At 44.7% G+C, this 23,456-nt stretch overlaps 1 protein-coding gene across 1 annotated transcript; it reads left to right on the forward strand.

Annotated features, from left to right (window-relative positions):
* The first annotated feature begins 1,553 nt into the window (after positions 1-1,553).
* LOC137528517 (LHFPL tetraspan subfamily member 3 protein-like) lies at positions 1,554-21,516 on the forward strand. The gene is made up of 5 exons (XM_068249825.1): positions 1,554-1,665; positions 8,099-8,245; positions 11,085-11,473; positions 14,711-14,947; positions 21,322-21,516. The coding sequence occupies exons 3-5, from the start codon at positions 11,095-11,097 to the stop codon at positions 21,342-21,344; spliced, it is 639 nt and encodes a 212-aa protein (XP_068105926.1). The 5' UTR covers positions 1,554-1,665; positions 8,099-8,245; positions 11,085-11,094; the 3' UTR covers positions 21,345-21,516.
* Positions 21,517-23,456: the final 1,940 nt, after the last annotated feature.

Genomic DNA, 23,456 nt, shown 5'->3' on the forward strand with positions numbered 1-23,456 from the left:
TGTTTTTGTGGAAACTGGGTTCTGTAGGTGTTCATTCAGCTCTGCAGTGATTTTAGGAGCCGTGGTCTTGCGAGCTTTTCTAACAATTTAATTTAGAGTCCGATGGTCTCTCTCAGACAACTTCGACTTTCGGCCACAACTGTGCTTTGCTGAGGATGTTTTTCCTTCTCTTTCAAAGGCAGTCATTACTTTTGAGACAGTATCTCTTGAAATGCCAAGCATTCGGGCAGTTTCTGTTACAGTAGCGCCTGCCATACAAGCACCAACAATTTGGCCTCTTTGAAAGTCTGAGAGAGCTGCCATTTTTATAAATTATAACCAACTTTGGTTTAAATATCTGTAAACAAAACAATTATTTTAATTAAACATATCAAATAAAAATAATAAAAACATTTTTACATATGTCAAGTTTTGATTGCTTAAAGTGAACCTTAAGTGTCCCAAAAAAAATGAGTTTTACTCACCTGGGGCTTACCTCAGCCCCCTGCAGCTGATCGGTGCCCACGACGAGTCGCTCTGATGCTCCGGGTCCCGCTGGCGGCCACTTCCGGTTTCGCCGTCAGGACCCGTCAGGCTGGGGAACGCGGCTGATACTACGCGTTCCCAGCCAAAATAGCACCCCTATGCGGCCATATGTCCGCATACGGGTGCCTATGCGGACATATGGCCGCATAGGGGTGCTATTTTGGCTGGGAACGCGTAGTATCAGCCGCGTTCCCCAGCCTGACGGCGAAACCGGAAGTGGCCGCCAGCGGGACCCGGAGCATCAGAGCGACTCGTCGTGGGCACCGATCAGCTGCAGGGGGCTGAGGTAAGCCCCAGGTGAGTAAAACTCATTTTTTTTGGGACACTTAAGGTTCACTTTAAAGAGGATCTGTCAGCCATACTATGCCAGATAAAAAAAACGACATATATAAGTAGATAAATACTAGCTCTACTTACATAACGTGTATTGCACGGCCCAACTGTTGATTTCAGTGAACTTTATAAAATAAAAAAGGTAAATGGAGAGAATTCTGTTCGCTGGCAGCGGCCATCTTTACTCCCTCCAGCTGAAGCCAATAGCGAGCGTTATATCTCAGGCACCCCCGCATCCATTGAAACTCCCCAGCCCTGCTACCATATCCATAGGGATTCCCCCTGCATTTACCCTCAACCCTGCAGCATCCCCACTCGTCCCGCAGCATTACAGCGCTTAGTGGGGAAGAATAAATGCAGCTCCATCGCCTGGAACCACGTTGAGGCGAGTCTGTGTGCGCTGCATATATTCTTCCTCGCTAAGCTCTACAATGCTGCAGGACAGCGCCGAGCCGGGGATGCTACAGGGTTGATTGTAAATGCAGGGAATCCCTAAGGAAATGATAGCAGGGACGGGGGTCCCCATGGATGCGATGCGGTGGTGGCGGCCACTGCCAACATGAATCAGCAAAGATGCCTGTCGGGCTGGAGTGTGAGGAGGGGGCAGACACGGACAGTCATGGGAGGCAGCCAATGAGAGGAAAAGGAGTGAGAGTGACACAGGCTGCAGCCAATCAGGCTGAACTAGCTGTGTATGTGCAGAAACTCCCCCTGCCCCAGCCTGCACTGCAACATCTCTTTTGCGTCTGATTACTGGCTGCGTACTAAGGAGCTGGGGACATGAGGACTAATCTCTGCAATCAAAAAGTAAGATTGATTTTAAAGTTATGCATTGCCTTTTTAGCATTCCTTTTATATGATCAACAGATAGAAATAGAGAATTTATGTTGTTTTTCATGCCTTTTAGCATTCCTTTTATATGATCAACAGATAGAAATTTTGTTTTTCATGCCTAACAGTTACTCTTTAAAACATGTTCAAAGATTATGATGCCAAAATGTTAGGTGGACATTATTTTGTCCAACCCCTGTACTTTTAAACAATACCAGTTGCCTGGCAACCCTGCTGATCTATTTGGCTGCAGTAATGTCTGAATAACACCAGGAACAAGCATGCAGCTAATCGTGTCAGATCTGGCAATGTCAGTAAGGCTCAGTGCACACCGAGCGGTTTTTGATGCGATCTGCCGGCCGCATCCGCCTGTCAAACCGCTTGGTTAATGTATCTCAATGAGATGGTGCACACCGGCAGTTTGAGGATTGTAGCAAACCGCAAACGTGCCTCCTGCTGCTGCATGTTTGCAGTTTGCAGAAGCGTTTCTGCCTCAATGTAAAGTATAGAAAAAACGCAAACCGCTCTGAAAAACGCTACTTCAGAGCGGTTTGCCAGGCGTTTTTGTTACAGAAACTGTTCAGTGCAGCTTTTACAGTAACAATTTGTGAAATCTACTACACAAAAACGCAGCCATAACCGCTCGACATGTTTAGAAATCCGCTCTAAACATGCCTAGAATCGCTTTGATATCTGCTCCCAAAACCGCTAGCGTTTTGCAGATCTGCTAGCGGTTTTGATGTGCACTGGGCCAGAGACCTGATCTGCTGCATGCTTGTTCAGGGTCTATGGCTAAAAGTATTAGAGGCAGGGGATCAGCAGGACAGCCAGGCAACTGGTATTGCTTAAAAGAAAATAATTATGGCAGCCTCCATATCACTCTCGCTTTAGTTGTCCTTTAAAGCTTTTGTCCAGGCAGGTAAGAAAAACATCACTATGCACCTGGACAGATCATCTGATCACGCCTAAAAGACTTTAGGCGTGATAACCATTGCACCACGCTGGTGAAAAGCCAGTTTAGGCGTGATAAGTTTAGGTGTGATAAGTTTAGGCATGATAAGTTTAGGCATGCTAAGTTTAGATCGCGCACAAAGTCCCGCACGCAAAGCAGCGCCATTAAACTCTATGCGAAGTGCACCAGACTTTGCTAGCGCAGAACTTTTGATCAACTGTGCACTGCGGTGCTAACCCAGTTGGTGCTTAAACTTATCATGCCTAAACTTATCACACCTAAACCTATCATGCCTAAACTTATCACACCTAAACTTATCATGCCTAAACTTATCACACCTAAACCTATCATGCCTAAACTTATCACACCTAAACTTATCATGCCTAAACTGAGTGTAGGCGTGATAAAGGGCTTTTCACCAGCGTGCTAACTGTTAGCACCGCTTTGTGAATCAGGCCCAATGTGTTCAGATGTAACAAAGCAGACACATGCCTATAGTAAAACCATTACATACAATATTGAATGACTAACTTTAAAGTCCATTTATTTCAGTAATTCAACTTAAAAAGTGAAACTAATATATGAAGTAGATTTGTTACATTCAAAGCGAGATCTTTCTATCCTTTATTTGTTACAAGTTTGATAATTATGGCTGACAGCTTATGAGAACCCCAAGATCAAAATCTCACACCATTATAATATTGTGAAAAGGTTCAATATTCGAGCCTTCCGCACCGCCAAAAACAGGCCTTCAGGGAATACTGCGCTACTATGCAGTGTTCCATTTCAGGTATCTGGCCAAACAGGAAGTGATGCGCACTTGCAGTCAATTCCTGTTTTTGGAATGCGGAAGTGGGTGGAAGCGTATTGTTAAATATACGCTTCCGTGCATACGCACCACACCGCTGCCGCCAATTTTTTTGAAAACGTGTCCCAAAAGAGATTTTCATGACTTTTGGTCCAACGCAGTTCCGCGCGGTAACGTCATTTTGGAAGTGCATCAGATTGAGGACTTCTAGCGTACCGCGACGCACGTAATGTGACTCCCCATAGACTTCAATTGCTCTGCGATAACATTGTGGCAAGTTGCAGCACCATCACGCCTCATTAGGATCCAGAGGCTTCCCCTCCCGATGCAAGTATTCCCCGGGGTTTTTTTTAAGTTATAGATAATATACAAGTTATAGATAATATACAAGTTATAGATAAGTACAAGTACACCAACACTTGAAAACATCTCAGGTAATAATAGATTGCAACCCTAGGTTGGGTCATATTGGAACACAATGGGGGCTGTTGAAAGGTGAGTACATTAGCAGTTGTGTGATTGCAGTCTCATTCAAGCTCCTCAGAAAAACTTCAGAGAAATAAAATAAATAGAAGAACAACTCTATGAAGCAAGCTGTTTTGGCGCTCAGCACCAAGCACCGAAACTAGACGCCCCATAGCAGTAATGTAATGCTGCGGGGGGCGCGTAAGGGAAATTTTGGGCTCTGGCGGTTGCTTGATCCCGAATTACATCTCCTTCCGGGTTTCAACGTATGCAAACTCTGGCCCTTAGCATCTGTGACCTGCTGGCCCTAAGTCACAATCTGAGTCAATTTACCGCTGACTAACAGTCAGTGGCGTAGCTTAGGAGCTGTGGGCCCCGATGCAAGTTTTACATTGGGCCCCACAAGCACTTTATACATAACAATTGATACTGCGCACCAAAACCTGCTAATGACAACTACAGTATGAGAGGTGCAAGAAGGGGGTGGGGAGCAGTTTGTTAATGAGTACCACTATTCAAAGTATCTATAGAAGTCATTATTATGAGCACAGGACCAATAGTGAGCTAATACTGTAGTTGAGGAAGGGCCCCGATGCGGTCGCAACCTCTGCACCCCCTATTGCTACGCCCCTGCTAAAAGTGATGAAGCTACCAAAGTCATATTTTAAAAATAATAATATTGCTTAACCTCCCTGGCGGTAATCCTGAGCTACGCTTGGGCTAGCCGCCAGGAGCTCTATGCAGAGTATAGCGTGCAGCGGGGACTTTTATTCAACTCCTGGGGGATGCAGATGTCGGCAGCCGTTCTCCTTCCTGTCCTCGGTGGCTCTGAATCACCAAATAGTTACAGCGCCACCCGGAGGACAGAGGTAAAATTGCAGCCCTGGAGCCCAGGCAGGTGAGTGAGAGCTGGGGCTGCTGCTGGCGTTCTAGCGGCATTATTTTTTTCCTGATTTTAGGATCTGAAACCTATTAAAAAGACCCTACAATCCGGAAATAATCATACCACCAGCGGGTCAAAGTATTTTTACATTGGTCATTACAGTTCTACAATGTCTGTTTTTCCCAGTCTGACTTGCGAACACTTGGAGGTGCCTTAACCAGTTCTCAACCGCTAGGGTTTTTCCCCTTAAAAACCAGAGTGATTTTCACAGCACGCTCCTCCCATCCATTTGCCAACAACTTTATTGTTACTTATCACATCAATATGATCTATATCTTGTTTTATTCGCCCCAAATTAGGCTTTCTTTGGGTGGTACTTTTTGCTAAGAATTATTCGATTTTATATGCATTTTAAAGGGAATAATAAGAAAAAAGAAAAAAAATCACTATTTCTCAGCTTTCAGCCATTATAGTTTTAAAATAAAATGTGCTTCGATACATAAAACCCACACGTTTTATTTGCCCATTTATCCTGGTTATTACACCGTTTAAATTGTGTCCCTAGTGCAATTTATGGCCATAATATTTTATCTGGGAATAAAAATGTATTTTTTTCCGATTAGTGATTTATAATACTATAACAATAATAATTAGCCTTTATCTGCAAAATAACAGTAATATACCCTCATGAAATACATATTAAAAAGTCCATAAGGTAACTTTTTTTTTTTACCATTCTGCAATCCCCTAGCGGCAATCGGCGGCCGCAGAGTGGCTCCCCCAGGAACGCCTAATGCCGATTGGTGTCAAGTCCTGGGGTGGAGATTAGCAGGGAACGAGCGTGCACATGCATAATCATTCCCTGCAGAGACGCGGAGCTCCGTGATCAGCCTACCACGCCGTGATCGTGGCTTGTAGGCTGTTAACAGTAAAAAAAATAGTTAAAAACGGTTTGTTTACATCTATACAGCGCTGCGACCTAGCACATCGATGTACAGGGGACACTTAGCTGTCCCTTCGAGCTGATGCCTATGAGAGGAGAGGAAGTGGATGGATCACCATCCAGGGCTAATTTAGGAGGGGAAGGGGGGAGGGAGTGGAACAATATAAATTTTAAAAAAAATGCTTTTTTTTAACTATAAAAAAAACCTAACAATCGCAGCAGTGATCAGAGACCACCAAAAGAAAGCCCAACTACTGAAAAGAAAAGGAGGTAATTTGAGTGGTAAGTAGTATGGCTGTGCAACATACTTTTAAAGGTGCAGAGTGCAGAATTGTAAGAAATCGCCTGGTCACTAGGTGGATGTAAGCCTGTAGTTCTCAAGTGGTTAAATTGTGTCATTTTTTTATTTTTTTTACAAGTGTTTTATTTTTTGGTAACTATAGCGTAGTGATTTTGAACAGTTAAAATTTAATAAAAATGTATGTATGTAAATGTTATGTATGTGTAGTATGTAATGGTGTATTAGGGTACATTGTACGTTTTAACCACAAGATGGTGCTACACTTACGGAAGTATTGTTTACGTTCCGGATTTGTGAATGAGAGGCTGCGTCTCGCTGCCGCAGCTTCTCATTCATCACAGGCACTGTGATCGGGTTTGAGAACAAGCTGTTCTCATTCCCTGATCACGGAACGGTGGGTCAGCGATGTGGCGATTGGGAACGACGAGCTAAACAATAAAGTTTGGGGCCAATTAACCACTTTCCTACTAAGGGGTTTTTCCTCTTCTGGACCAGAGCAATTTTAACCTGTCAGCGCTCCTCCAATTCATTCGCCAATAACTTTATAGCAACTTATCACAACCAAATGATCTATATCTTGTTTTTTTGCCACCAACTAGGCTTTCTCTGGGTGGTACATTTTGCTAATTATTTTATTCTAAATGCATTTTAATGGAAATAATAAAAAAATGAAAAAAAATCATTATTTCTATATGTTCAGCCATTATAGTTTTAAAATAAAACGTTCTACTGTGGATAAAACCCACACATATGATTTGCTCATTTGTCCCAGGTTTTTTAACGTTTAAAATATTTTCCTAGTACAATGTATGGCGACAATATGTTATTTGGAAATAAGGGTGTATTTTTTCTGTTTTGCCTCCATCACTGATTACAAGCCCATTGTAAAAATAACAGTAATATACCTCCATGGCATACAAAATTAAAAAAAAGTTCAGTCCCTAAGTATATATATATATATATTAAAAAAACATTTTTTTTTTATTTGGGCAACTATGGGAGAGTGAGGGGGCTAAGGGTTAATTTGAATGGAAAATATTTCTTTTTCTAAAAAAAAAAAATGATGTAGGTGTAATTTTACCATTTGGCAACAAGATGTCCTCAAACAGTTTCTTCCTGCCACGTACTAATAGTACACGAACAGGAAGTAATGCGTGCAAGTGTAACTTTGTTAGTTACAATGACCGCAGGCATCTCATTGACAACCGGCACTGAGATCGGTGAATGAGATCTGCAATCCCATTCACTGATCTCTGGTTGAGCTTGATGGGACGTATGTCTTTATTCAACCCAAATAACTATGTAACTATGATCTCAGGGCTAACAGGCGGTGGTGAGAACGCATGCGGGAGCGAGTGGCGGCTGTTCACGGCCAGGGCCGTATATCTACGCCCTTTTGCGGGAACTGAAGTCCTGCAGGGCGTAGATATACTGCTGCAAAGGGCATAAATGGTTAAGCACATTTTTCGGTAGAAAAAATACATATATTTAAAATAAATCTGTTCATTAATTCTGAAAGAGGGACAAATGAGGGAGAAAGAGGGACAGAGGGATTTGGTTTCCAAAGAGGGACCGTCCCTCCGAAAAAAAAAGAGACCGTTGGGAGCTATGCCTACACGTATACTTTAAATTGACTTTTAATGAACTGTAACTGAAGCTTATTCTTTGCAGTAGGATTTCTATTTTAAGCATCCTGAAAAGTCACGCTGGGCTTATTTCCAGGGTAGCTCTTATTTTTGGGTAAACACAAGGTAGCACATAAATGAGAGGGGTGATTAGCAGGCAGGGAATGATTAGGGATATGGCAGTGTATATTGCCATGCTCATAACATTTGCAGTGATGTAGGTTGTATACAATACAGCAGAGGTTAGTGAGTAGGAAATAGAGTGAAATATGGGTGTTATATTTTGCAATCTGTACAGGATGTGTAGAGAGATGTGATGTACGCTGTATATAGCCCAGCTACGTGATATGTGATTGTTGAGAAGCAATCATTATAACCTCATTCGGCTTAGGGTACTATGCGTGGTATTCTCAGCATATATATGATTTGCAGGGAGAGGTGATATAAATTATATACAGGGAGAAGGGGAGGCGTCTGATCTGCAGTAGAGAGGAGGGATCGCAGGGGATGCTGCATCTGCTGCCACTGACGACAGAGAAAATGCTGCATGTCTAACAAGAGAAGGATTTGGGCATCAAGGTAAGAGATTGTGCTGTAATCCTATGTTATATGATCTCCTCTTCTATACAGCAGCACACAGGATAGAAGGCATAGCCAGCTAGCTGTGTGCAGAAAATGACTGGACCAGAGGCAGAGGAGGGTTCCATTATTACAGCTCAGATTAGACAGTTGTACAGGCAGGAGGTAAACATACCTATGTATACAGGGAAGGAGGGAGAATCTGGATTTCAGATCCACATACGGAGAAGGTGGATTCTAGAGCAATGGTTCCCTGCGGTGGTCCATCCACATTTAGCAGACCACTAGTAAGGATCAGGTGTGGTGAAGTCCCTCGTAAAATGCAAAAAGGGCACCTGGAGATTTGAGCCCGGAAAAAGCTGCTGGTAGAATATTGGTAAATTTACTGATATTCTACTATTTTGCAGTGCTAATCCCAGTAGTAAAATATCAGTAAATGATAAGGCTAAACCTAACCCAGTTCTCATTCAGAACCCTCCCTCTATTGATGCCTAACTCCTCCTCCCGCCAATGCCTAACCCTAACCACCTCCTTCAATACATAACCCTAACCACCTCCCTCAATGCCTAACCAACCCCTTGCTGATGCCTAACCCTAATCATTCCCCCAAATGCCTAACCACCCCCAGATGCCTAATGCTGACCCCTCCCCCTCCTGGTGTTGAACCCAAACCACCCCCTGCCGATGCCTAACCCTAACCACCCACCCCTTAGATGCCTAACCACTCCCCTACCATTGCCTAACCCTAACCACCACAACCCCCCACCGATGCCTAATCACCACCCCTGCTAATGCCTAACCCAAATCACCCCTCTAAGACGGCATAAAGCTTATGGTTCTTACATCGATCACCAAACAAATCACAATGGGGAATAGGGGCTCCAGCTGAGGAGACCAGTTCTGGAGTTACCGGTGTATTATGAACAGGTAGAGAGTCAGATTTCAGGTTGGATGGAAGCTCCACCAATTCTGGGTAGAATGTCTGAATGTCTTGAAGAAATAAAAAGAAACACCTTCTGGATTATATGTCTGTTTACTAAATTATTATGGATTTTAGAAGATCTCACAAGTGTGGCCTTGAATCTGTATTTAGCAAAAAACGTGCCAGGTACATTAGAAACTAAGAATTTCTAAAATGTCCAGCACCTCTTGGTACGGTCCAATATGACCATGCTGAGCATTGTAAAACCCTTGCCCGATAATAAGAGGCAATTTCTAATGAATTCAGGCCATTTTGCAGGGCCTCTTATTTTCTCTAATGCTCTCCAGCTTGGGAGAACCTTAGCAAGGGTGGTGGGCTTGGTGGCTTCAGGTTAGTCCTTTGATGATTTAGCAAGGATTATATATTGACTGCAGAGATTCCACAACAATGTTTGCAGTTCACAAAAAAGTTCAACATTTTATTTGCGAAAAATACAAAAATTTTCCTTATGGAGAATGAGTTCACAAAAAAGTTCAACATTTTATTTGCGCAAAATACAAAAATTTTCCTTATGGAGAATGATCACCACCAACTCAACAGGGATAAATGATGCATCCAGCTAAGAGAGCATCTTAGCTGTACACATTGTTTATTCCTGCTGTGTTGGTGGGATGGTCCTGGACAATATCTGATTGGCTCAGATGGTCCTATATACCTTTTTTGATTGAGCCTTGTCTGGAGGTTCTCATTGGTCCTGGGAGAAACAGAAAGCTTTTTAATACTAAAGGCCTGGCGAAGGGCAGTGGTCTGAAACAAACTAGTGTCGTTGCCTTAAAAAGTATCTTGTTTACTCCGAGCCCAAACTTTTTACAACATTGATCTCATGAGGATGTAATTTTTTTGGATGAGTTCTTTTTTTTTCCCCTGCAGACATCAGCTATATTAATTAAACGGTCCACCTGGTCACCTGGTTGAATCAATGACATCAACTGGTTCCGGGCCATACGTTTACAGCATTTGCCTCATATTCCACATTTTTTATATATATTTATATATATATATATATATATATATAGCCTTATATATATATATATATAGCCATATATATATATATATATATATAGAGAGAGAGAGAGAGAGAGAGAGAGAGAGAGAGAGAGAGAGAGCCATACCAATCACTAATCCTTCATAAATAGATATCTTCATTCTACACCCCAATTCCCCTCACACACTCATTCTCATCTCTCATACACCCCCCCACCCCACCCTTCCCAATGTCCTCCTTTATTTTTTGGATGTGTTCTGGTCATATTCATAACCATAATGAAGATTGATTGGATGATTAATTGTTCTCCATAAGGAATATTTTTGTATATTGTGCAAATACAATTTTTGAATAGAGGATGAAGGAGAACTCAGAAAGAAGGAGAAAAAAACTTGTGTGCCCAAGCCTAAGGTCTCAGTACCAATGAGACCTACCAAACATCAGTATGCAAGAAGGCTGGCACCACAAAATAAAAGTTAAAAAATAGCTATTTATTGGATTGCCATTAAAATGACATAAATGCCAGTAAAAATCAGGCTCTGGCGGCCGCCATAGTCTGATTTTTACTGTCATTTATGTCATTTTAATGGCAATCCAATAAAGAGCTATTTTTTAACTTTTATTTTGTGGTGCCAGCCTTCTTGCAAATAAAATTTAGAATTTTTTTGTGAACTACAAATATTGTGGTGGTATCTCTACAGTCAATATATAATCCTTGCTAAATCATCAAGTGTCCGACTGGGGTGAAGTGAATTGCCCTGTGAAGGATTGCCTTTTTCTGCCCTTGGTGTCAAAAAGGAGCGTCCCCTTAGCTAAATATAATTCAGGTTATAGTCTTGCCAGGCTTAGTAATTTTTCTTCTGGCTTTCCAGGTGACTTTCCATGGAACCTCATGGACACGTTCAGCTGTACGACACAGACTTTGTCCAGAATGGACGAGCAGTCACCGTGTTGTGGGCCTCCTGCACTCTCTTCTTGGGCATACTGGAAATCGTGGTGCTCCTGCAGCCATCCTGGGTTTTAGGTGGTGAGGGCAGCGGACAGATTGGACTGTATCAGGTGTGTGAAGAGTCAGACTGGGGCACGGAATGCCGGGGGCCACAGGCTGCCTTGGAGGCCCTCCCACCTTTTCAGACGGCAGCTGGTTTCATGGTGTCGGCTCTGATACTGGTTCTCTTCAGCCTGGCCTGCATTGGACTGCTTTGGTTCTGTAACTCTGGGACTGTGTTCAAGTTGTGCGCCTGGCTCCAAATCACTGCAGGTAACTAGGACTGTTTAAAAGTTCATTGTACTTAAATATCCTAAATTAATGCAATTTTGGCCTCGATCAACAATGCAGTTAGAGCCCATGACTGACTGTGTAGTTCTGAAGAGTTCTGAGAACTCCCTGACCACCATTTGTTTAGGAGTGCTTACCCTTGATGACAAGCCTGTACATGTACACCCAGCTCTAATCTGTAGTGATGAGCACAATTTTGCATAGTCGTAATTTTGCATTAAAATTCGCAATTACAATGCAAAATCGTAAAGAGAACCCAAGGTGGGTTTTAAGAATGCCATTAGGACACAGAGGCTGGTTCTGCATACTATCACCAGCCTCTGTGTCTGTACAGTGCCACCCCCCCCCACCCTGCGTTCTGCTGTCCCCCATCTGCAGTGCTAGCGACATGCACCTTGTCGCTAGCAGGCTGTTTACCTTTGTGGTGTCTGTCACCGCCGCTCCCCCGCCTCCACTATAGCGCCGCTCCCCGCCTGCATCCCTTCCCTCCAATCAGCTTACGGTGGCGGGGAGGGATGCAGGTGGGGAGCTGCAATATAGAAGAGGCGGGGGAGCGGCGGTGACAGACACTCAGAGGTAAACAGCCTGCTAGCGACAAGGTGCATGTCCTAGCACTGTGGTTTTATTTATGGGGGACAGCAGAGCGCAGGGAGGGCACAGTACAGACACAGAGGCTGGTGATAGTATGCAGAATCATTCTGTGTCCTATTAGCATTCTTAAAACCCACCTCGGGTTCATTTAATGCAACATTTTGGAAAAAATCATCTAAAATGTAATTAGGAACCGGTAATTTTCACGTAATTTTTGCGTAATTTTGAGCCCAGTTAAGTGGTAAATAGCAAAACCCCCATACATGCTACTGTAACCAAAACTGCTACGTATGTTAAGGAGAATAGTGAGTACAAAAAAAAAACAAAAAAAAAGACTTTGGGCAGGATTCACAAAGCTTTTTCACGTGTTTTCCTCTGTTTTCACCTTATCTATGTTACATTTTTAAGCTCCCAAAGAGCAAAAACATAATATCATTAAGGTAAGAAAAGTAATAGTGAAATGAAGTTAATCAGGAACAACTTTAAGTTATTATTTTGCTTGTAAATGTGTTGAAGGTTTATTTTTATCAATTAGGTGGTAAATCATTTATGAGAAGTTTTGTGAATATTGCCCTTTGTCATTTTTAAGAAAATTGGTTTTAAAAATGAAAAGGTAAAATTGTTTTTAACTACTTGAGGACCACAGGTTTATATCCCCCTTGTGACCAGGCCATTTTTTCACAATTCTACACTTCACAGTTTGAAAAGGATTATTGCTCGGGTATACAACTTAGCACCCAAATGAATTTTACCGCCTTTTCTTCCTACTAATAGAGCTTTCTTTTGGTGGTCTCTGATTGCTGCTGCGATTGGCAGTTTTTTTTTAATATTAATAAATATATATATAAATAAATATATATATATATATATATATATATATATATATATATTTATTTTTAAACCCATTCTTTTGCCCTCCCCCCGATTAGTCTAAAGCTGGCCACTAACGGTCCAATTTCTAGCAAAAAATCTTTCGAGCGATCAGAAATTCTGATCGGACGAAAAATCGTTCACTACACCATCAACTAACCAATCATTGCTTCCTATCTATCACGACCACCAAGAAAATCCAAATTTTCGTTCGACGAAAATTTATTCGGGCGACATTTTTTTTCACTCGTTCATAATCGATTGTGTACACCAATGAAGATTATTTACAACCAATCCGATCAGAATTTCTGATCGCTCGAACGATTTTTCGCTAGAAATTGGACCGTTAGTGGCCAGCTTTAGACTGCGATACATACACTGCACTACACATCCATAGGCACCGGCCTATGATAGGGATTAGATTGCAGCGCTGTACACTTTTTTTTTTGTTAAAATACAGCCTGCCAGCTCCAATTGCGACTGGCAGGCTGATCTCTGTATGCCGCTGTGTGCAGTGCAGGTAACGTCCGCTTGAGCGAGCGCTCGTTCCCTGCAAATCTCGCTCCTCGCAAGATCATGCCACCTGGTGTCATTGAGGAACGAGAAAGCCGCTCTGCGACTGCCATTCTGCATTAGGCAGTCGCAGAGAGCTTACACTCAGAAAAAGGACAGTTTAAAAAACTATTTTTACTTTGCATTTTTTTTTTTTAAAAAATTCTCAAAAACTACAAGGTCTTTTTGAAAAAATGTTTGAATTGTCCCCACTATTCTCCTTAACATATGTTACAATTTTGGTGACAATGGTATGTATAGGGGTTTTGCTGTTCTGCACAAAATTACATGAAAATGACACAAAATTTACACGAAATACAAAAAAAAAAATGGATTACACAAAATTAATTGAATTTACAAATCATAACTATGTATGGGCTTAATTGTGGAAACTAGCTGATTATGATCATCTCTACTTGTGCCTCCTTTCTGCAAGCCCCCCACTGCTTCCCGCAGCCATGTGTGAACGTGAACACACTTATTTGTGTACATGCCTTTTCTTACCTTATTTATTAACCTCTTGAGGACTGCAAGGCTAAGCCCCCCTAGTGACCAGGCCATTTTGAGTAAAATTGGCCACTGCAGCTTTAAGGCCAAGCTGCAGGGCCGCACAACACAACACACAAGTGATCCCCCCCCCCCTTTTCTCCCCACCGACAGAGCTCTCTGTTGGTGGGGTCTGATCGCCCCCATGTTTTTTTTTTTTTTTTTTAATAAATATTATTGTACGTGTTTTTTTTTTTTTAAAAAACACTGTTTGTTTAACTCCCTTCCCTTCCTCCCTCCCTCCCTCCCCACAGCTAGCCAATTACTATGATCGGCTGTCATAGGCTTCTGCCTATGAGAGCCGATCGCTCTCTTGTCCCCCAGGGGGAGAGCCGTGTCACACGGCTGTCCCCAGTGCAGCGCTGCTGCTGATCGCATCGCTGCACAGTCTAAATAGACAGCGATCACGCCGTCTAACAGTCTCCCGAGCGTCGATAGCCGCTCGGAGACTGAAGGCGGGGCGGAACTCCGCCCCCCAAGCAGGAGATGCGCGCGCATCCTGCGCACGATCTCCTGCAAAACAGAGCCCCAGGACTTTATGCCAGTTGGCGTTAGGCGGTCCTGGGGCTGCCGCCGCGGCCAAGCCCATCGGCGTGACGAGGTTGGCAAAAGGTTAATAACATATCATCTACTGACACTCTTCTCTCATCTCCTTCTCAGCATCATGCCAAGCCATGGGCTGCATCCTCTTCCCAGATGGATGGGACTCTAATGTCGTAAGGCCATTGTGCGGATACCGCTCTGACAGATACGAGTTGGGAACATGCTCTGTGCACTGGGCGTATATACTGGCCATACTGGGGATCTTCGACTGCCTCATTCTGTCCATCTTGGGGTTCACCTTGGGGAAACGCCATGATGCTCTGAACCCCAGTGAAGTCAAAAACCCCCCAAAAAGTGAGTATTGCCAATTCTTTTATGTGTTTTTTTAAAAGTGATTGCCCCAACGTCTGTTGGCTGATCTTTCCTTCCTCTTTCCATAACGCTTCTTCCTTGCTCTCTCTTCCACTCCTTTCTTGGACCTCTGACTACTACCTCTCTGTCTGTCTTCTCTTCATCTCTCCACTACCTGTGTCTTTCTACGACTACCACCCATCATTCCACCACCTCTCTCCATTTATCCAATACCTGTCTCACTCTACCACCCATCATTCCACCACCTCTCTCCATTTGTCTGCTACCTGTCTCTCTCTACCACCCATCATTCCACCACCTCTCTCCATTTGTCTGCTACCTGTCTCTCTCTACCACCCATCATTCCACCACCTCTCTCAATCTCCCCACCACCTGTCTCTCTCTACCACCCATCATTCCACCACCTCTCTCCATTTCTCCACTACCTGTCTCTTACTACCACCCATCATTCCACCACCTCTCTCTATTTCCCCATACCTGTCTCACTCTACCACCCATCATTCCACCACCTCTCTCAATCTCCCCACCACCTGTCTCTCTCTACCACCCATCATTCCACCACCTCTCTCCATTTCTCCACTACCTGTCTCTTACTACCACCCATCATTCCACCACCTCTCTCCATTTCCCCATACCTGTCTCACTCTACCACCCATCATTCCACCACCTCTCTCAATCTCCCCACCACCTGTCTCTCTCTACCACCCATCATTCCACCACCTCTCTCCATTTCTCCACTACCTGTCTCACTCTACCACCCATCATTGCCCAACCTCTCTCAATCTCTTCACCACCTGTCTCTCTCTACCACCCATCATTTCACCATCTCTCTCAATTACTCCACTACCTGTCTCTCTCTACCACCCATAATTCCACCGACTCTCTTAATCTTTCCACTACCTGCCTCTCTCTACCACCCATCATTCCACCACCTCTCTACCTGTCCTCTACCTCTCTCCATCTCTCCACCAGCTGTCTCTCTCTGCCATTCATCATTACACAACCTCTCTGTCTAGCCTCTTCCTCTCTCCATCTTTCCACCATATTTTTCTCTGTACTGCCCATCTCTGTCTATCCTCTAACCCTCTCCATCTGTCCTCTATGTTTTTCCATCTCTCCACCAGCTATCTCGCTCTACCACCTATCATTACACCCCCTTTCCATCTGTCCTCTACCTCTCTCCATCTCTCCACCAGCTATCTCTCTCTACCACCTATCATTACAACACCTCCCTGTCTGTATTCTACCTCCTCTCCATCTCTCCGCCACTTGTTTCTCTCTACCACCCATCATTCCACCACCTCTCTGCTGTACTCTACCTCTCGTCACCACTTGTCTTTCTCTACCGCATATCATTACACCACCTCTCCGTCTGTCCTCTACCTCTCTCCCTCTCTCCACCACTTCTTTCTCTCTACCACCTCCCTGTCTGTACTCTACCTCTTTCCACCACCTGTTTCTCTCTACCACCTATCATTTCACTACCAAAATTCAGCATTCCACAAGTGTAAATAAGAGCATTCCCCTCCTTACCCCAACTCCATCATACGCCATGATATCATCTTCCTTTCTCCCCTCGCCATAGTAACAGTACATGTTGCTCTGGTATACCAGAACGATGGGTCTGTACAGTGATCATTCCCCGCACTGTCACCCACAGGATGCAAATAGTGTAGGTGTGCGCACCTTTTTTCCACCTCTGTCCAGACAGACTCATTTTATGAGGAAGGGGTAAAGCATTAGATACCAGGGAACTGTATAATGGAGGAAGGGCAGACCACTAGACAGCAGGTAACTATATAGGGGAGTTGTCTTACACCCCCTACTGGCCATACCACTTAGTGCCTCCCAATCTGCTTCAGCACACAGACCATCCAATCTCATGGATGCAATTGATTTGCCGGAGTAGCTGGAATTTGGCAAAAAGACAGGCCAGGAGGGAACGCTTGAGAACACCAACAATTTGTTGAGGAGGGGGAGCTACTAGACACCAGGGAACTGTATAGGGGAGGAAAGGGGGCCACTAGACAATGGGGAACTGTATAGAGGAGGGCCACTAGACACCAAGGAACAGTATAGGGGAGGGAAGAGGGCCACTAGACACAAGGGAACTGTATAGGGGAGTAAGGAGGGCCATTAGACACTAGGGAGCTTTATAGGGGAGGGAAGAGGGCCACTAGACACAAGGGAACTGTATGGGGGAGGGAGTGGGGCACTAGACACTAGGGAGCTTTATAGTGGAGGGAGAAGGGCCACTAGACACCAGGGAACTTTATAGAGGAGGGAAGGGCTAGATGCTGATAAAAAGAGTGGCACTCGCTGTACACAGGGAAAAGGGTGCCCAAGCCTCAGGGGATCCTCACACCATCAGGGGAATTTTGGGTGGAGAAATGGCTAACTTATTTTCGCTGCTGCGGATTGGGTAAGTGTTGTTTAATTTATTGCTCTATTGCGTGCATGCGTTGCCAGGGACGCGCTGCTATGGATACTTTACCCTGCCGCTATTGTGAGCGGCTGTATTGTTGACATGCGACGTCATTAAGGTACGCCCTTGTGGGCGGCGAACTGACTAAGTCGCATACATTGCTCTACACGCACTGAGTATGCGCAGAGCCACGGGTAGACTCCGGGCAGCGTGAACGTGGTGATGCGTGCCGCTCTCTAGTCACCTGATCCGGCAGTAGCGAATAGGAATGCGGAAGTGGTTTCCTGTCGGCGTTGTGCGCTGACACACTCCGAGACAGTTTTCTTTAGGATACTTTGCATGTTGGCTATGCAGTCTCCACTCAGGTCCGCCGGAGAGCTCAGGTAATATGATTGGCTGTGGGAAATTTGAATTGATTGGATATGTGGGTGGGATGACACTATATATGTTGCATGTATGTGTGATCTCACTTGTGGTTAAAACGGCTTGAAGAAAGGCTAAGACCTGAAACAGCAGGCTGTCGCTGTATTACCACTGTTTTTATTGCTTCAATAAAGAGCTTTTCTATTTTTGGAAGTGCCAGCCTCCAACACTCTTTCTTAGAGGAGGGAAGGGGGCATTAGACACCAAGGAACTGTATGTGGAGGGAGGTGGCCTCTAGACAATTTAAGGCTCACTTTTTGTTTGAGATTTACATCTCTTCCTATGGTATCCGTGAGGATAGTTATATACGTTTTTTTTAGGAGGCGTGCTGTGATCTCTGTGGTGCTGCTTGCAAGCTAAGATCCTATCTTGCTGTACTGTAAATGTAATAACTTAGTAAGAGTTGAGTATCTGTGGAGGCCACCGGAGCAGCTGAGGTTGCGTCTACACACTGCAGCTTACAAGGCAAAATAATGATTCATTGTTGTGTCCTTGTAATTAATCTCCAGCCGGAATGGCCGCTCTCCTCTGCTGACCTTGTGAGTTTGAGGCGGTAACTCCGGCGGCCGCTAATGATCAGCCACAGATGATGAGTCAGTGTATTAGTGGAGTCCACTAAAAAGTGATAAAACACTATTACTGGCCATCTGAACTGAGAGGGGTACGGAGGCTGCCATGTTTATTTCCTGTTGAGCCATGTCAGTTGCCGGGCGGTCCTGCTTATCTTTTGGTCCTCAGTAGTGTCTGAACCCTGAAACAAGCATGCAGGTAAATCAGTCAGATTTCAGTCAGAGCACCTGATCTTAATGCTTGTTCAGGGGCTATGGCTTAAAGTATTAGAGGCAGAGGATCAGCAGGACAGCTAGGCAATCTACATTGTTGAAATTGAAATTAATATAACGGCCTCCATATACAGTACAGATCAAAAGTTTGGACACACCTTCTCATTCAAAGAGTTTTCTTTATTTTCATGACTATGAACATTGTAGATTCACACTGAAGGCATCCTAACTATGAATTGACACATGTGGAAGTATAGTACAGAACCAAAAAGTGTGAAACAACTGAAAATGTCATATTCTAGGTTCTTCAAAGTAGCCACCTTTTTGCTTTGATTACTGCTTTGCACACTCTTGGCATTCTCTTGATGAGCTTTAGGAGGTAGTCATCTGAAATGGTCTTCTAACAGTCTTGAAGGAGTTCCCAGAGATGCTTAGCACTTGTTGGCCCTTTTGCCTTCACTCTTCGGTCCAGCTCACCCAAAACCATCTCAATTGGGTTCAGGTCTGGTGACTGTGGAGGCCAGGTCATCTGGCGCAGCACCCCATCACTCTCCTTCCTGGTTAAATAGGCCTTACACAGCCTGGAGGTGTGTTTGGGGTCATTGTCCTGTTGAAAAATAAATGATGGTCCAAGACCCTGCTGAACACTGAATAGGGACTGTCTACAAATATGTGTCTGCAAAACTTTGTAGGATTGGTTATCAGTGGCTGAGCAGATGCAGTCATTAGAACAGTTGTGCAGAGAGCAGAAAGTTTTTTCTCTTCTTTCCCTTAGTTGTCAGTCTCTCAGGATGGGGCCCCCTTTGTCTTCTGGACCCCCCTGCGGATGCATCCCTTGCAGGGTCTATAAACGCCCCTGGACATGGACAGTGTGCAAGTTGTATTGGCAGTAAACAGGGTTCTGCATTAAAGAAACTCTGAAGTGAGTCTAAATTCCTGTTTTTAACTTGTAGTTATGTAAAGCACTATAGGTAATGCTAAACCGCTGTATCCCTGCGGCAAAAAAAGGGTTTATACCCCCCAAATCCCCTCTGCAAAATCCACAACTTTCTTGGTCATGGATTTTGCTGCTCATGGAGGCAGAGCTTTGAGCTGATCTCCGCCTCTCCCCGCCCCTCTCAGTGAAGGAAGATTGAGAGGGGTGGGGAGAGGAGGCGATCAGCAGGGATTGACGCGTGAAGAGGCAGAGCTACAGCCATAAGCTCTGCCTCTATGAGCAAGTGCTCCCAGACCTAGCAGAGGGGATTTGGGAGGTATAAACCCCTAGTTTTGCCGTAGGGATGCGGCGGTTTAGCATTACCTATAGTGCTTTACATAAATACTAGTTAAACACGGGAATTTACACTCCCTTCAGAGTCGCTTTAAGCATGGGTACCACCTGAGGGAAGAAGCTGTTAATGTGCCTGAAAGTTTAATTTGTGACTGACCTTTATCTCATTCATAAAGGCATAGGCTGGAAGATGGAGTGGGCAGGGTGAGAGGGGTCTGAGTCAAGCTTGGTCATTCTCTTACCGTACCTGCTAGCATAAAGGTCCTGCAGGGAAGGTAAACTACAGCCAGGGCCAAGGCAGGGGCGAGAGAGGCTCCAGCCTCAGGGCGCAGTGTAGGAGGGGGCGCACAACTCACTCAGCTATCATTCCCCTATTGTGGTTGAAGCAGAGAAAAATAAGAAAAAGGGGATACATGGCAGTGACTGCAAGCCAGATAACTAGAGACTAAGGTCCTGGGGCACTACTCAGTCTAGTAGCAATCAGTGTGTGACGGTTGGGGTGGGAGAGATTGAGGGGTGCACTTTGGTGACTCAGCCTTGGGTGCTGGAGGACCTTGTTCCAGCTCTGACTACAGCCAATTATTATTTCTGCTGTTCGGATGATGCACCGCAGTCTCAGCTTTCCTAGTACTGAGCATGAGCCGACCAAACAGTCATAGATGATGTCATGAGGGATTCGATGATCGACTTGCTTTTGTGGTAGGCCAAACATTTTCAGCTCCCATAGATGGTACATCCTCTGTTGCGCTTTCTTAAAGAGAATCTGTAACATCAAAAATTCCCCTGGGGGGTACTCACCTCGGGATGGGGAAGCCTCAGGATCCTAATGAGGCTTCCCACACCATCCTCCATCCCTCGGGGGTCTCGCTGCAGCCCTCCGTACAGTGGCGATGTAAATATTTACCTTCCCGGCTCCTGCGCAGGTGCTCTGGCGGCTCTGAAGTAGGCGGAAATACCGATTGCCGTCAGGTCTGCTCTACTGCGCAGGCGCAAGTCTCCGGCACCTGCGCAGTAGAGCGGACCCGACTGAGATCGGGTATTTCCGTCTACTTCGGAGCCGAAAGCAGCCACAGCGCCCCCGCTGGAGCCTGCAAAGGTAAATATTGAATTAACAGTCGGGTCTGTCAGCGGCTGTTCGGAGGGCTGCAGCGAGACCCCCGTGGGACAGAGGACGGCGGGGGAAGCCTCATTGGGACCCCGAGGTGAGTACCCCCCAGGGAATCTTTATGAGGTTACAGTGTGTCTTTAATAACGGTGACAGTATCGTTATTCCATTTTAGATTGTGGACACAAAAAATGTGACCGACTCTACTCGGACTACTGTAGATCCATTTATGTTACACTCACAAATCTCGTAATACCCAGAGAGAAGCAAAGGCACACTTCAACTTGAGAAACCCATAAACCCTTGTTGCTTTAGAGTCATTGGTTATATATTTATGTTCTTGTTTTGCAGATTTTCCTTCGGAAACGCTGTGACTGCAAACGACACCAAGAACCAGACTTGATTTCCCGGCCGCCATGTGTTTATTATTTTGTCGTGATGTTGTTTCTTGTAAAACTAAATTGCAGCAAATTGTACCGATGGGTGTATTTGTTCATTTTATTGTAATAAAAAAAAAATATGGAAGTGAGAACCAAACCCCTCATCATTATTCTGTGTACCCTCTGAGAACAATGGCGGTGCGCAAGCTTCCAATCTTTACATCACTCTCATTGGTGTGATTTGGATGATCGTTTATCTATTTGCGAACCAAAATAATAATGACTAATTCTACTGTAATACCATCATAATTCCAACTTTAAAGTGTACCTGTGACGAAAAAGAAAGCCCCTGGGGGGTACTTACTGTGGGAGGGGAAACCTGCAAGTGTGCCTGCGTGAGTCTAACATAGGATTTTTATGGTCCTGGATGGTTCGGGGGTCCTGGCGCAGGTTCGAGAGGTTGGGGGAGGACCGGGGAAGCCACATCAGGATCCAGAGGCTTCCTCTTCCCAAGCTCCCAAGGTAAGCACAACCCCCCCCCCCCCCCCCGCTCTTTGTTTGCTACAGGCTTACAGGCCAGTTCTAATCTATTTATTGCCTGAGGCAAACTTGTGTGTATGCGGCCCCCTATTTGGAATGATCGCACAGCACCCGACAATTTACTCTGCTTCATTTAGTGTTCTCACATGACATGCTGCAGCTCAACACAATAGCACACTGGCTGGCTGTGAGTCTGTGACAAACACTCTGCTCAGCCTCAGCCCCTCCATTCCTCCTCAGTCAGGACAGCAGTGCCACCTCCTACCTTCTGCTGTGCAAGTCAAATGAAACACTGCTGCTCTCCTGCCTCCTCACTCACTGCCAGACTCCTCACTCCGCAATGATGACCTTTTCATTTTGCTCTCCTCTTGCTTCTTCTTGCTTCTCTCACTGCATGCTGTTAGTGTAAACACAGTACAAACATGCCGCCCCTGTAATCTCTGCACCTGATGCAAGTGTTTCACCTTGCTTCATGAGAGAAGCGGCCCTGCTTACATTAAGTGAAACTCCACTGTGACAGAGAAGAAGTCCTCTCTATGCATTGCTGGGATTAGGGCTCATTTCCACTAGCAATTGTGGAACTCAAACACATTAGCATGCAATTGTAATTCTTCGTCACTTTTTTCAATGCGATTGTGATTTTAATTATGGGTTTTAAATGATTTGCACATTTTCAGTTTGCGATTTGCGCTTTTCAGTGGCTGGAAGAAGAATTCTGGGAGAAAATAAGTTACTTCTAGGTAAAAACGTTGAGAAATTGCATTTCTTTGCGACTGTAGTTGCGATATTCGTGCGTTCCTATCTTTAACATTGAAGCGCAATTGCACTTAAAGGGATACTGTAGGGGGGTCGGGGGAAAATGAGTTGAACTTTCCCAGGGCTTCTAATGGTCCCCCGCAGACATCCTGTGCCCGCGCAGCCACTCACCAATGCTCCGGCCCCGTCTCCGGTTCACTTCTGGAATTTCAGACTTTAAGGTCTGAAAACCACTGTGCCTGCGTCGCCGTGTCCTCGATCCCACTGATGTCACCAGGAGCGTACTGCACAGACACAGACCATACTGGGCTTGCACAGTATGCTCCTGGTGACATCAGCGGGCATGAGGACACAGTGACGCAGGCGCAGTGGTTTTCAGACTTTAAAGTCTGAAATTCCAGAAGTTAACCGGAGGCGGGCCGGAACATCAGTGAGTGGCTGCGCGGGCACAGGATGTCTGCGGGGGACTGTTAGAAGCCACGGGTAAGTTCAACTCATTTTCCCCCGACTCCCCCGACAGTGTCCCTTTAAAATCGCTCTGAGAAGCGATTGAACTTTACATTAAATTGTATTGAGAAAATTGAAATTTTTTTCCACCATTCCTATTTTAAAACAATTATGCTTGCGGTTCTACAATCGCAGGTATTTTGCGATTTAAATCGGATCATGCTCAGTGAAAAAGAGCCCTAAATATCAATCAAATCTCATTTTAGCTGTATGAAATGGAAAATCTGCATGATGCAAAGAAGTTTATTAAAGCTAATGGGAACCTTAAAGGACAACTGTAGTGAGAGGTATATGGAGACTGCC

This window comes from Hyperolius riggenbachi, chromosome 8 (assembly GCF_040937935.1).
Source record: "Hyperolius riggenbachi isolate aHypRig1 chromosome 8, aHypRig1.pri, whole genome shotgun sequence".
NCBI classification, from domain to species: domain Eukaryota; kingdom Metazoa; phylum Chordata; class Amphibia; order Anura; family Hyperoliidae; genus Hyperolius; species Hyperolius riggenbachi.